Genomic DNA, 14,362 nt, shown 5'->3' on the forward strand with positions numbered 1-14,362 from the left:
GCTCAGAGTTCTGCAATCTCTCACCATTTGGATAACAGTTTCACACTTTCCCGCACTATTCTCCATTCGCCAGACCTCTGCCCTCATTTCACCTCTCCACATCTCTCTATAGCCCTTTTTTATTCATTTGTGGACATGGGCCTCAGTGGCTGGCCAGCATTTATTGTCCATCCTTAGCTGCCCTTGAGAAGGTGGTGAGGTGCCGCCTTGAATCGCTGCAGTCCACATGCTGTGGGTTGACCCACAATGCCGTTAGGGAGGGAATTCCAGGATTTTGACCCAGCGACTGCGAAGGAACGACGATATATTTCCAAGTCAGAATGGTGAGTGGCTTGGAGAGGAACTTGCAGGTGGTGGTTTTCCCGTGTACCTGTTGTCCCTTGTCCTTCTGGATTGAAGTGGTCATGGGTTTGGAAGGTGCTGTCTAAGGGTCTTTGGTGAATTGCTGCAGTGCATCTTGTAGATAGTACACACTGCTACTACTGAGTGTTGGTGGTGGAGGGAGTGGGTTATTGTAGATGTGGTGCCAATCAACTGGCTGCTTAGTCCTGTATAGTGTCAAGCTTCTTGAGTGTTGTAGGAGCTGCACCCATCCAGGCAAGTGGGGAGTCTTCCATCACACTCCTGACTTGTGTCATGTGGAGGGTGGATAGGCTTTGGGGAGTCAGGAGATGAGTTACTTGCCACAGTTTTCCTAGCCTCTGACCTGTCCTTGCAGCCACTGTGCTAATGCGGTGAGTCCAGTTGAGTTTCTGGTCAATGGTAACCCCAAGGATGTTGACAGCAGGGGAATTCAGTGATGGGTTACACCATTGAATGTCAAGTGGTGGTGCTTAGAGTGTCTCTTATTGATGATGGTTATTGCCTGGCATTTGTGTGGCGTGAACATTACTTGCCACTTGTCAGCCCAGACCTAGATATTGTCCAGATCTTGTTGCATTTGAACATGGGACTGCTTCAGTATCTGAGGAGTCCCGAATGGTGCTGAACATTGTGCAGTCATCGACGAACATCCCCACTTCTGACCTTATGATGGAGGGAAGGTCATTGATGAGGCAGCTGAAGGTTGTTGGGTCTAGGACATTACCCTGAGGAACTCCTGCAGAGATGTCCTGGAGCTGAGAGGACTGACCATCCACAACCACAACCATCTTCCTAAGTACCAGGTATGACTCCAACCAGTGGAGAGATTTCCCTCTGATTCCCATTGATTCCAGTTTTGCTCCTTGATGCCACACTCGGTTGAATGCAGCCTTGATATTAAGGGCTGTCCTTCTCACCTCACCTCTGGAATTCAGATCTTTTGAACCAAGGCTGTAATGAGGTCAGGAGCTGAGCTGTGAAACTGGGCCTCACTGAGCAGGTTATTGCTGAGTAGGTGCTGCTTGATAGCACTGTTAATGACCCCTTCCATCACTTTACTGATGATCGAGAGGAGACTGATTGGGTGATAATTGGCCGGGTTGGATTTGTCCTGCTTTTTGTGTACAGAACCTGGGCAATTTTCCACATTGCTGGGTAGATGCCAGTGTTTTAACTGTACTGGAAGAGATTGGCTAAGGGAGCAGCAAGTTATGGAGTACAAGTCTTCAGTATTATTGCTGGAATGTTATCAGGGCCCATTGCCTTTGCAGTATCCAGTGCCTTCAGCTGTTTATTGATAAGACGAGGAGTGAATCGAATTGGCTGGAAACTGACATCTGAGATGCTGGAGACCACTAGCGGAGGCCGAGATGGATTATCCATGGTTGAAGATTGCTACGAATGCTTCAGCTGTATCTTTTGCTCTGATGTGCTGGGCTCCTCCATCATTGAGGATGGGGATATCTGTGGAGTTTCCTCTCCCATTGAGTTGTTTAATTGTTCACCACCATTCACAACTGGATGTGGAAGGACTGCAGAGCTTAGATCTGATCTGTTGGTTGTGGGATCATCTAGCTCTGTCTATCACTTGCTGTTTTTGCCGTTTGGCGTGCTAGCAGCCCTGTCTGGTAGCTTCTCCAGGTTGACATCTCATTTTTAAGTGTGCCGGGAGCTGCTCCTGTCACACCTTCCTGCACTCGCCACTGAACCAGGGTTAATCCCCTGGCTGGTTGGTAATGGTTGAGTGGGGGATATACTGGGCTGTGAGGTTACAGATTGTGAATACAGTTCCATTGCTGTTGATGGCCCACAGCACCTCATGGATGTCCAGTGTTGAGTTGCTAGATCGGTTTGAAGTCTGTCCCATTTAGCATGGTAGTAGTGCCACACAACACGATGGAGATTATTCTCAATGTGAAGGCAGGACTTCATCTTCTCAGGGACTGTGTGGCAGTCACTCTTACTGATACTGTTCATGAGATGACCATATATCTTATGACTGCTTCACAATTTACTTTCCTACCTATCTTTGTGCCATCAGTAAATTTCAAAACCATATCTTCAGATCCTTCATCCAAGTTCTTGAAATAAATTTTAAATAGTTGAGGTCCTGGCGTTGATCCCAGTGGCACCCCATTCATCACATCCTGCTAACCAGTCACCCGTTTATGCCAACGCTCTGTTTCCTGCCGTTAGCTAATCTTCAATCCACATGTTATCTCCTACATTACGAGCTTTTATTTCCCCATTTGATAAGGTGCCTTATAAAAGGGGGAATCTTATCAGAGCAACTAAACTGCAAGTTAACACTTTGGGTGGTTGGAGGAAATTCTCTCAATCAATTGGTTCATGGAAAAAAACCCAAGTTAGTTTCTGTGCTGTGTGTTAGTCTTCCTGCTGGAGAAGATAACTTATCCACCATTTCTGCACTTTATATACAAAGATAATCATCCAATCTAACATCTTGGGAAGATGTGGAGAGGATGAAGGCATCGTGGAAGATCATCTGGGATAGATTTCACTTCAGGAGATTCCGAGTATTCCAAAAGAGAGGACTATAGGTTGGAAATATCGCTCACAAGGTCATGAAGAATGATTGTAAGACAGTGCCATCAAATTGTTCTTTCACTCCATCTATAAATCCATCCCAAGTAGGGACGGTGTTCCGCCCAGCTCCTGATCCCTGTCCGTCAATGACATTCTGCAATCCTTGCCTTTGATTGGTTCAGTGGTGTTGCTGCTTGTACCAGTCACACCTGAGCAATCCTGTCTGTATTCTGATTGGTTGCTCCTTGTGCCTCCCTGACTTTTGCCTTGGTCAAACCTCATTTGTCTCTGGTACAGATCTTCTTCTTGTACAGAAGGATGTGGAGACTTTGGAGAGGGTACAGAAAAGATTTACCAGGATGTTTCCTGGTATGGAGGGCATTAGCTCTGAGGAGAGATTGGAGAAACTTGGTTTGTTCTCACTGGAGTGACGGAGGTTGAGGGGGAGACCTGATTGAAGTCTACAAGATTATGAGAGGCAGGGACAGAGTGGATAGTCAGATTTTTCCCAGCGTGGAAGAATCAATTACTAGGGGGGGCACAGGTTTAAGGTGTGAGGGACAAGTTTTAAGAGATGTACGAGGCAGATTTTTTACACAGAGAGTGGTGGGTGTCGGGGAGGGGGAAGTGGATACGTTAGTGACTTTTAAGGGGCGTCTTGACATGTACATGAATGAGGTGGGAATAGAGGGATATGGTCCCTGGAAGGGTAATGGGTTTGAGTTCAGTCAGGCAGCATGGTCAGTGCAGGCTTGGAGGGCCGAAGGGCCTGTTCCTGTGCTGTAATTTTCTTTGTTCTTCAGTTCTCTGCACTTCTCATTGTCTTCTCAACTTTCCTCAATGTCTTTTCCCAGCTCCATCATGCTCTTTGTCAGATTTCTTTCATCATTCAACTTGCCTTTTGGCTCAGTGATCCATCCATCTTTGTTGGTTCCTCTCCTCTATTTAATGGTGACCTCTGCACTCTCCTTCTCCCCTCTATTCCTCGATGTTGTCTCATTTCAGTGGTATTTGGATCTGTTGGGGAGAGCCAGCTGGGATCACAGGGTGGTTACTGTGTGGGTTGCTTGGAGACAGGCTCTTGTCCTTCTCTTTCTTGGTTGCAAATGGCTGTTGCGACGACGTTATTGTCGTCTTTTTCAGTTCAGTGGATCTTTCTGAACACAAGCTCTGACCCTATCTCGGTATCATGATATATCCAGACGTCTCATTGGGATGTCCTCCATCTGCTGTTGGCTCATACAGAGCCAGTTTCATTCAGGGTGTTGCCACCTGGAGACCCCCTTGTCTTTGGGGATCTGTGTGTGTGTGAAGAGGATATTTCCAATGCTGAGGTCAGTGCTGGTATAGCAGGCTGGCAGACATTTGCATTTCTGCTCACTGTGCTTGCCAGCCCATGGGGTCCGATTGCCATAAAGTTTAGCATTGAGGTCGCTGATCTCACAGCTCGGTGCCTCGTCCAGTGAGTCCTTGCAATCGATAGTAAAATTCCTCTTTCTCCTCTTCTGTGTTGACCTCTGCTGCTGCACGAGCTAAGCACGACAGTGACTTTCGAACCAAACCAAATGCATTCAAAGAGAGTGTTGCACCTCCGCAGCTGAATGTCAACCTGGGAGAAATTGCCAGCTCAGAGGTCAAAAAGGCCTCTCAAAGAGTTGATAAGATGCCTCACAAAAGGTTATTACAGAAGGTTAGGGGGCACGGAGTTGGGGGTAGGGTGTTAGCGTAGATAGAGGATTGGTTGTCTAATAGGAGGCAGAGAGTTGGTATCAATGGGTGCTATTCTGATTGGTGGTTGGTGACTAGTGGAGTGCCGCAGGGATCGGTGCTGGGGCCTCAGCTATTTACCATTTATATAGATGATCTGGAGAAGGGGCTGAGTGTAGGGTGATGAAATTTGCTGATGACATGAAGATGAGTGGAAAAGCAAACTGCGTGGAGGGTGTGGAAAGTCTGCAGAGGGATCTAGATAGGCTGAGTGAGTGGGCGAGGACCTGGCAGATGGAGTATAACGTTAGCAAGTGTGAGGTTATCCACTTTGGTAGAAATAATAGTAGGAGGGATTACTATTTAAAGGGCGAAAAGCTGCAGTATGCTACGGTGCAGAGGGACCTGGGGGTCCTTGTGCATGAGTCGCAAGAACGCAGCCTGCAGGTGCAGCAGGTGGTCAGGAAGGCGAATGGGATGCTGGCCTTCATAGCGAGGGGGATTGAATATAAAAGTAGGGAGGTCTTGCTGCAGCTGTATAGGGCACTGGTGAGGCCGCAGCTGGAGTACTGTGTGCAGTTTTGGTCGCCGCATTTGTGAAAGGATATATTGGCCTTGGAGGGAGTGCAGAGAAGGTTCACTAGGCTGATACCAGAGATGAGGGGGTTAGCTTATGAAGAGAGATTGAATAGACTGGGTCTGTACTCGTTAGAGTTTAGAAGGCTGAGGGGGGATCTTATAGAGACATATAAGATAATGAAGGGGATGGATAGGGTAGAGGTAGAGAGATTCTTCCCGCTTAGAAAGGACAGCAGGACTAGAGGGCACAGTCTCAAGATAAGGGGGGGTGCAGTTTAGATCGGAGTTGAGGAGGAACTTCTTCACTCAAAGGGTGGTGAGTCTCTAGAATTCTCTGCCCGTTGAAGTGGTGGAGGCTACCTCGCTAAATATATTTAAGTCACGGGGAGATAGGTTTCTGATAGACAAGGGAATTAAGGGTTATGGGGAGAAAGTGGGAAAGTGGAACTGATCCACTTCAGATCAGCCATGATCTTATTGAATGGCGGGGCAGGCTCGAAGGGCTAGATGGCCGACTCCTGCTCCTATTTCTTATGTTCTTATGTTATGTTCAAAGAACTACGGGATCCTGAAGAACAACAAGACATCTGGGATCGATAAGCTAGCAGCAGAGCTATTGAGACATGGTGAGAACATTGTCACCACACCTCCTGGGACAGCTTAACGAGACCTGGACTGCGGAGGGTGTCCTGGCTGACTGGAGGCGAGCAGGCATCGTCAACTGAAGAAGAGGAACCTCAGCGACTGGAGGGGCAAAGCTGTTAGTATCTGAGGAGGTCCTCAGCAGGGTGACCCTCAACAGATTGAAGGCAGAAATGGGCAATACTCTTCACAGCCAGCTTTGGGAGGTGGGAGATCACACTCTGAGAGGGTCCTCACAGACTAGAGTATCGGAAGCCACTTGTTAACAACTTTGTCCATTTTAATAAGGGTTTTCATCTCATTGATCCCCAGTCACTCTGCTGCAGCGTCGGACAGCACAGAGTGAGACATCGACACCTCCCTCTTTTCTACAATGACTCCATCGAGACCAGCCTGGGCACCGTGGATTCCTTCAGCGTCATCACAAGCGCACAGCAAGACTACAAACTCTTCCCATTTCTTTTCCTCTCGGTAACTAATTACATCAGGAGGGAGGCAATGGTGGGTACAGATGTTGGTATCCCATAGCAACACCACAGAGCTGGATTCACAGATGACGTCATCCGAAGAGTTGCCCTCGTTCCGAGACAAGACCACCAGGTTTGAGAATAGCCGTGTCCAGGACGGTCTGTACATCACTGCGAGGAACCCACCCTGTGTCAACTGGATAGCAACAAGACCGTCCCACCACCGGGCAACAGAACATCGAGGACATCAAACCACTTCCTCTACCCTGGAAACAACATCTCCAGCGAGGGTGACACAGAGATGGACGTCCACACAAGAATCAACAAAGCACAATCAGTCTCCCAGCAGGTCCACACAGTCCGGGGATCCAACACCTTCAACACGGCCAGGAATTCTATATCTCCATAGTAACACCAATCGCAATCTATACCAGTGAGACATGGGAAAGAACATCAAAGGTGTCACATAAGCTGGACGTCTTTCACCTGTGTGGCTTACGCAAGATCCTGGGTGTCACACAGAAACCCCACTGATGAAGTGATGGACAGAATTGGGCAGAGGCTCCTGTGGGACATTGTGACAGAGAGATGCTCGAGACGGCAAGACACAGATTTCACCTCCCGGATATGTAGCCTATCACAGGGGCAGTAGAATGGACAACGCCAGCTGGAAGAAGAGGGGGCCATCTAAAGATCCCACAAATACATTTGAGGAGGAGCTTCAAGAGTGTGACACAACCCAGACAGGAGTGAACGAAATTATGATGGGGCAGGGCTGGTGCTGCCCAGGGTCCCACTCCGATCGGAGGAACAAGGTAAGACTGACTCTATTTACTTCCCTTTCACTCGGTACCAGGAACAGAACAAGGGTTGGTTGAGAAGAGGAGACAGGACAGAAAGGTGTGAATTCAGCATGTTATTGGGGAAATCGAGAGGAGGTTTCGATTAGTGCGACGGACAGAAGCTGATTGGCTGCTTTCAATCTTAGTGATCAGGAGTTCCTGAACTCACACTTACTGTTAGAGTAAAGAACGGACGGGGGGGGTGGGGGGGGGGGGGGGGGGGGGGCAAGGGAGGGGGCGGGGAGGGCGCAGAGGACGGCGCGGAGGAGGGAGCGGGAGGAGGGGCAGGGGTCAAGGGGGGAGGAGGGGTTGGGGAAGGGGCGGAGGAGGGAGCGGGGGAGAGGGGGGTGGGGCAGAGGGGCCGGGGAGGGGGGTGGAGGAAGGGGCAAGGGAGGGGGGGGCAAGGGAGGGGTAGGAGAGGGGCCGGGGGAAGGGGTGGAGGAGAGGGTGGGGAGGGGGCAGAGGAGGGGCTGGGGGAGGGGGCAAGGAAGAGGTGGTGGAGGGGATGGGGGAGGGGCCGGGTAGGGGGGAAGGGGGGTGGGGAGGGGCAGGGAGGGAGCACGGAAGGGGTGGGGAATGGGGCAGGGTGAGGGTGGGGAAGGGGGCAGGGGAGGGGGATGGAGGGGGGGGGGCGGGGAGGAGGCAGGGGAGAGGGCGGAGAGAGGTCAGGGGAGGGGGCCAGAGGAGGGTGAGAGGGCGGGGTAGAGAGGGTGGGGTATGAGAGGGTGGGGTAGAGGGCTTTCAGAAGATGGTCTGCTGGAGAATTTGGGGGCTGACTTTGCATTTAAGGCTGGTGCTGGAACGGTGTGAACAGGAGCACGTTCTCAGTGCTCACGTCAATGTGCTGGAGCCTGGTTTAAAGCAGCTATCCACCAGATCCATTAGAGATTGCAGCCCCTGGCCTTCAGCCAGTGAGGATAAGGCCAGGATAGTGGTTTGATTGGAGACTGGGACAGTTAGATGAAGAGCAGAGTACGGCTGAAGAGATTTACCAGAGTTGCTGAGTCTTTGATCTTCAGCTGGATGAGAATCTGGGATTCAGAAGCGTTCCAAACACTTTTTTACTTTCATTCTTTTTGGATAAGAGCTTTTGGCTCAAACACAGCAAGCTGAAACCTCGCTCAGGCCTGTAACTGACACCCTGATCTCACTCTGCTCAGCTACTGGACTGAAAGGGATAGGAGAGAACTCACCTTCACAACCAGACCGGAGACAGGTCTGCACACTCCTCTGATCAGTAACAACACACTCAAAATGGAGCCTTAAGATCGAGGTACCTCCATCACTAAACCCTCCATCGCCAACTCCCTCCATCGCTAAAGCCTCTTCTCCAACTCTCTCCCTCCACCTCCAACTCCCTCCACCTCCAACTCCCTCCATCTCTAACTCTCCCCCTCAACCATCTCAAACTTACTCCTTCCATCTCTAACTCCCTCCATCTCTAAGTCCCCCCACCACGGCTAATTCCTTTCCTCCCTCCATCTCCAACTCCCTCCATCTCCAACTCCCTCCGTCCATCTCTGATTCTTTCCCCTCCATCTCTAACTCCCTTTGTCTCTAACTCAAAGAATAGAGGAAATTACAGCACAGGAACAGACCCTTCGGCCCTCCAAGCCTGCACTGACCATGCTGCCCAGCTTAACTAATATCCTACCCTTCCAGGGACCATATCCCTCTATTCCCATCCTATTCATGTATTTGTCAAGGTGCCCCTTAAAAGTCAGCACAGAACTCACTGCCATTATATCCCCTGGCAGTGAGTTCCAGGCACCCACCAACCTCAGTGTAAACAACTTGCCTTGTACATCTCCTTCAAACCTTGCCTCTCGCACCTTAAACCTGGGCCCCCCTGTGGCTCTTCCACTGTGGGAAAAAGTTTCTGACTATCCAACCTCCCTCCATCTCTAACTCCCTCCATCTCTAACAGCTTAGCAGTGAGCTCCTAATTCTTATGTTCTTGTTACATTTGTCTATCTCTAAACCCTGATTCTATTTCTCTCCCTCTGCCTCTGACCTCTCCCCCCTCTCGCTCTAATCTTTGCTCTGTGACCCTCCCTGCACAATACAGAGTATTGACAGGACAGCAGGAGGAGACTCCACACAACCACCTTCCTCACACCCCTTTTCATACCAACAATTCCTCGCTTTCTCCCTGACCTGTTTATTCAGCTTGTTCTGAAATGTATCGTTACGATTCACTGCAGCTTCTTCCTGTGGGAGTGAGTCCCACATTCTCCCGATTCTCTGAGTAAAGAACCTTCTCCCTAATCCCTGACGAGGTTTATCAGGGCCTAGCTGATACTTAGGGCCCCCAGTTCTGGTCTTGCCGATATCTGGAAACATCTCTACATTTACTGATTAAACTCAATAATCTTAAAACTTCTCTTGTTCAATGGGAAGATGGATGGATTAGAACAAAGAACAAAAACAGCCAGGGAAACAGGCCCTTCGGCCCAACGAGCCCGCGCCGCCATTTTAACATTACTAGTCCCCCCCCTCCACCCATGACCCTTATCTATGCTTATAGCATTCCACATTGAGGGAGAACTAATTTAGGGACAATTTATTACCACCAATCAGCCTAATGGCACATCTTTGGGGTGTGGGAGGAAACCGGAGCATCCGGAGAAAACCCACGCAAGCACGGGGAGAATGCGCAAATTCCTACAGACAGCGGCCCAAATCCATATGTCTGCACAGCAAACAGTGATAGTCACTGAGCTGTCGTGTTGAAGCTTTCCGATGGGGTTAGCTCCCAGTTCTGTCATTGTTCTTGTGAATCCTTTCAGCGCGTCTCTGAGTGGCTTGATATCGACTCCAATATCAAATCAGAATTGCGAATAATTCCCAATTGCAATAAGGCCAGCACTGTATAAATTACATATAACCGCACCGCTTTGTAATTCTATCATTCTCCGAGAAGATTCAGAGTTTGTTATTCTGTCTGCACTGCTGATTGGATTTGCTGGAATCTGCGTGTGTCTGACTGCATCTGGGGGGAATTAGAATCATAGAACCCTACAGTGCAGAGAGAGGCCCTTCGGCCCATCGAGTCTGCACCGAACACAATCCCACCCAGGTCCTACCCCCATATCCCTATATATTATACCCACTAATCCCTCTAATCTACACATCCCTGGACACTAAGGGGCAATTTCTTAGCATGGCCAATCAACCTAACCCGCACATCTTTGGACTGTGGGAGGAAACCGGAGTACCCGGAGGAAACCCACGCAGACACGAGGAGAATGTGCAACCTCCACACAGACAGTGACCCGAGCTGGGAATCGAACCCAGCACCCTGGAGCTGTGAAGTAACCCAGATCGATCTGAAACTGAAGAGTATAATAGGCAGCTACCTTGCCCCGCCAGGGGAATGTTTAATGTTGTCTGTAGATCCAATCTTGGACTTGACATTCTTGAGATCGGGCATGGGCACAGCCACAGGGGGGCTGCGTGTCTTGAAGCAGCAGGGGATTTAGGCGGAGTGCGCACCACAGCAACTTTTTTGACCTCTTGGTTGCTCCTGCAGAATGCTGGGAAGGTGTACGAGAACGACTGCTGGGGGTCCCGGGGGTGCCAGGGCTGCTGCACCCGCTGCCACTGCCACCCGCTTTAGCAGCTGAGTCACCTGGGAAAAAATATCAAAACAGACATCAAACTCAAAGATCAAAACCGCTTCTACTTATTTTCCCTGTGACATAGACAGTGGTCCCACACACACTGACTCTCACTGGGGTACGGGTCCCACACACTCTGACTCTCACTGGGGTACGGGTCCCACACACACTGACTCTCACTGGGGTACGGGTCCCACACACACTGACTCTCACTGGGGTACGGGTTCCACACACACTGACTCTCACTGGGGTACGGGTCCCACACACACTGACTCTCACTGGGGTACGGGTCCCACACACACACTGACTCTCACTGGGGTACGGGTCCCACACACACACTGACTCTCACTGGGTTACGGGTCCCACACACACTGACTCTCACTGGGGTACGGGTCCACACACACACTGACTCTCACTGGGGTACGGGTCCCACACACATCACTGGCTCTCCTTGGGTAGGGGTCCCACACACACTGACTCTCTCTGGGGTACGGGTCCCACACACACTGACTCTCACTGGGGTACGGGTCCCACACACACTGACTCTCACTGGGGTACGGGTCCCACACACACACTGACTCTCACTGGGGTACGGGTCCCACACACACTGACTCTCACTGGGGTACGGCTCCCACACACACTGACTCTCACTGGGTGTACGGGTCCCACACACACTGACTCTCACTGGGGTACGGGTCCCACACACACTGACTCTCACTGGGGTACGGCTCCCACACACACTGACTCTCACTGGGGTACGGGTCCCACACACACTGACTCTCACTGGGGTACGGGTCCCACACACACACTGACTCTCACTGGGGTACGGCTCCCACACACACTGACTCTCACTGGGGTACGGGTCCCACACACACTGACTCTCACTGGGGTACGGGTCCCACACACACTGACTCTCATTGGGGTACGGGTCCCACACACACACTGACTCTCACTGGGATACGGGTCCCACACACACTGACTCTCACTGGGATACGGGTCCCACACACACACTGACTCTCACTGGGATACAGGTCCCACACACACTGACTCTCACTGGGGTCCCACACACACTGACTCTCACTGGGGTACGGGTCCCACACACACTGACTCTCACTGGGGTACGGGTCCCACACACACTGACTCTCACTGGGGTACGGGTTCCACACACACTGACTCTCACTGGGGTACGGGTCCCACACACACACTGACTCTCACTGGGGTACGGGTCCCACACACACTGACTCTCACTGGGGTACGGGTCCCACACACACTGACTCTCACTGGGGTACGGGTCCCACACACACTGACTCTCACTGGGGTACGGGTCCCACACACACACTGACTCTCACTGGGGTACGGGTCCCACACACACACTGACTCTCACTGGGGTACGGGTCCCACACACACTGACTCTCACTGGGGTACGGCTCCCACACACACTGACTCTCACTGGGGTACGGGTCCCACACACACTGACTCTCACTGGGGTACGGGTCCCACACACACTGACTCTCACTGGGGTACGGCTCCCACACACACTGACTCTCACTGGGGTACGGGTCCCACACACACTGACTCTCACTGGGGTACGGGTCCCACACACACACTGACTCTCACTGGGGTACGGCTCCCACACACACTGACTCTCACTGGGGTACGGGTCCCACACACACTGACTCTCACTGGGGTACGGGTCCCACACACACTGACTCTCATTGGGGTACGGGTCCCACACACACACTGACTCTCACTGGGATACGGGTCCCACACACACTGACTCTCACTGGGATACGGGTCCCACACACACACTGACTCTCACTGGGATACAGGTCCCACACACACTGACTCTCACTGGGGTCCCACACACACTGACTCTCACTGGGGTACGGGTCCCACACACACTGACTCTCACTGGGGTACGGGTCCCACACACACTGACTCTCACTGGGGTACGGGTTCCACACACACTGACTCTCACTGGGGTACGGGTCCCACACACACACTGACTCTCACTGGGGTACGGGTCCCACACACACTGACTCTCACTGGGGTACGGGTCCCACACACACTGACTCTCACTGGGGTACGGGTCCCACACACACTGACTCTCACTGGGGTACGGGTCCCACACACACACTGACTCTCACTGGGGTACGGGTCCCACACACACACTGACTCTCACTGGGTTACGGGTCCCACACACACTGACTCTCACTGGGGTACGGGTCCCACACACACACTGACTCTCACTGGGGTACGGGTCCCACACACACTGACTCTCACTGGGGTACGGGTCCCACACACACTGACTCTCTCTGGGGTACGGGTCCCACACACACTGACTCTCACTGGGGTACGGGTCCCACACACACACTGACTCTCACTGGGGTACGGGTCCCACACACACTGACTCTCACTGGGGTACGGCTCCCACACACACTGACTCTCACTGGGGTACGGGTCCCACACACACACTGACTCTCACTGGGGTACGGGTCCCACACACACTGACTCTCACTGGGGTACGGCTCCCACACACACTGACTCTCACTGGGGTACGGGTCCCACACACACTGACTCTCACTGGGGTACGGGTCCCACACACACTGACTCTCACTGGGGTACGGCTCCCACACACACTGACTCTCACTGGGGTACGGGTCCCACACACACTGACTCTCACTGGGGTACGGGTCCCACACACACACTGACTCTCACTGGGGTACGGCTCCCACACACACTGACTCTCACTGGGGTACGGGTCCCACACACACTGACTCTCACTGGGGTACGGGTCCCACACACACTGACTCTCACTGGGGTACGGGTCCCACACACACTGACTCTCACTGGGGTACGGGTCCCACACACACACTGACTCTCACTGGGATACGGGTCCCACACACACACTGACTCTCACTGGGATACAGGTCCCACACACACTGACTCTCACTGGGATACAGGTCCCACACACACTGACTCTCACTGGGGTACGGGTCCCACACACACTGACTCTCACTGGGGTACGGGTCCCACACACACTGACTCTCACTGGGGTACGGGTCCCACACACACACTGACTCTCACTGGGGTACGGGTCCCACACACACTGACTCTCACTGGGGTACGGGTCCCACACACACACTGACTCTCACTGGGATACGGGTCCCACACACACTGACTCTCACTGGGGCATGGGTGGTCAATGGCAGAGAGAGACTAAAAACAGAGTGACCAATGACAGAGTGACTGACTTGGAAGTTTCCAGAAGCCGCTGATATCTCACATTTTCAATTCAGGGAAAATCCCACATCTTTGTTCTAATTATTAACTTAAATCTCATTCTTCTATTTATAGGAAACAGTACATTCCGTTTTCATTTGGTCTGATTTCTGCTCGAGGTTTCGAAAGGGGACTTTCCACCCATCGATATCAGTGCTATCCCTTCTGGGCGCTCACGGAAACTCTCATTGCCTCTGTCTGGGAATGGGGCTGGGGTGGGCTGGGGTGTGGGAGGTGGGTACGATACAGCCAAGTTCAACACAACCCAGCAATGGCCCAGTGTCCAAGGAGCAGCCAGCCACCCCCCCCCCCA

The 14,362-nt window shown here is 51.9% G+C and overlaps 1 protein-coding gene across 1 annotated transcript in view; it reads right to left on the reverse strand.

Moving 5' to 3' along the window:
• Positions 1–14,362, reverse strand: part of LOC145339223 (uncharacterized) — a 162,140-nt gene that overhangs the window by 25,102 nt on the left and 122,676 nt on the right. The window contains 4 exon segments of the mRNA XM_080183618.1: position 10,448; positions 10,507–10,591; positions 10,594–10,665; positions 10,668–10,778. Coding sequence (XP_080039744.1) covers position 10,448; positions 10,507–10,591; positions 10,594–10,665; positions 10,668–10,778 — 269 coding nt within the window.

This window comes from Carcharhinus amblyrhynchos, unplaced genomic scaffold (assembly GCF_965287045.1).
Source record: "Carcharhinus amblyrhynchos unplaced genomic scaffold, sCarAmb.v2.hapA chromosome_351, whole genome shotgun sequence".
Taxonomy (NCBI): Eukaryota; Metazoa; Chordata; class Chondrichthyes; order Carcharhiniformes; family Carcharhinidae; genus Carcharhinus; species Carcharhinus amblyrhynchos.